The sequence below is a fragment of the Opisthorchis viverrini genome, assembly GCF_000715545.1.
Source record: "Opisthorchis viverrini unplaced genomic scaffold opera_v5_241, whole genome shotgun sequence".
Taxonomy (NCBI): Eukaryota; Metazoa; Platyhelminthes; class Trematoda; order Opisthorchiida; family Opisthorchiidae; genus Opisthorchis; species Opisthorchis viverrini.
The window spans coordinates 802,852-803,312 of record NW_008751893.1 but is presented as its reverse complement, the minus strand read 5'-3'; the positions used below and the strand labels follow the sequence as shown (position 1 = coordinate 803,312).

The 461-nt window shown below is 42.3% G+C and overlaps 1 protein-coding gene across 1 annotated transcript in view; it reads left to right on the top strand.

Moving 5' to 3' along the window:
• T265_14673 (hypothetical protein) overlaps positions 1-214 on the top strand; it is a gene marked incomplete at both ends in the record, with an annotated part of 40,029 nt that extends 39,815 nt beyond the window's left edge. Inside the window, one exon of the mRNA XM_009174700.1 lies at positions 2-214. Coding sequence (XP_009172964.1) covers positions 2-214 — 213 coding nt within the window. The remainder of the gene's footprint in view (position 1) is intronic.
• Positions 215-461: the final 247 nt, after the last annotated feature.

The following is a 461-nucleotide window of genomic DNA, read 5'->3' as shown; positions in this document are numbered from 1 at the left end:
CAAGAGCTCGTTGCCTACGGTCCGGAGAGCCCGTTCGCTTGGCTGGTTCAACGCAAACAGTTTTCACATATACATTGTCTCTGAATATTCAACCGTTTCTCGTCCAATCAGTCTTTCATTATTTCGACTCTTGCTCCTCCACTTGGTTCTTCTGTACCGGTTCTCTTTCTGCTGCATTAATGAACATACTTTTATTGCCTACGGTTTGTTTTTATAGTAGAACGGCGTTGATAGCTACCTATAACATCCTGTTAAGTCCGTATTCTGCGTGAGTATGATATAGGCTTGACGACTTTTGATAGCCCGTAGTTGAAAAAGTGGCTAAAACTTTGCCGGATATTCCGCACAATGGAAAGGTGCTTTCCCATCAATGGAACTTACATACCTAGCAAGATGCGCATCTTCCTTTGCGTCTAATTTTTGTACCTGGTTTCCAAACTGTGTAAACAGTATTATCCCAT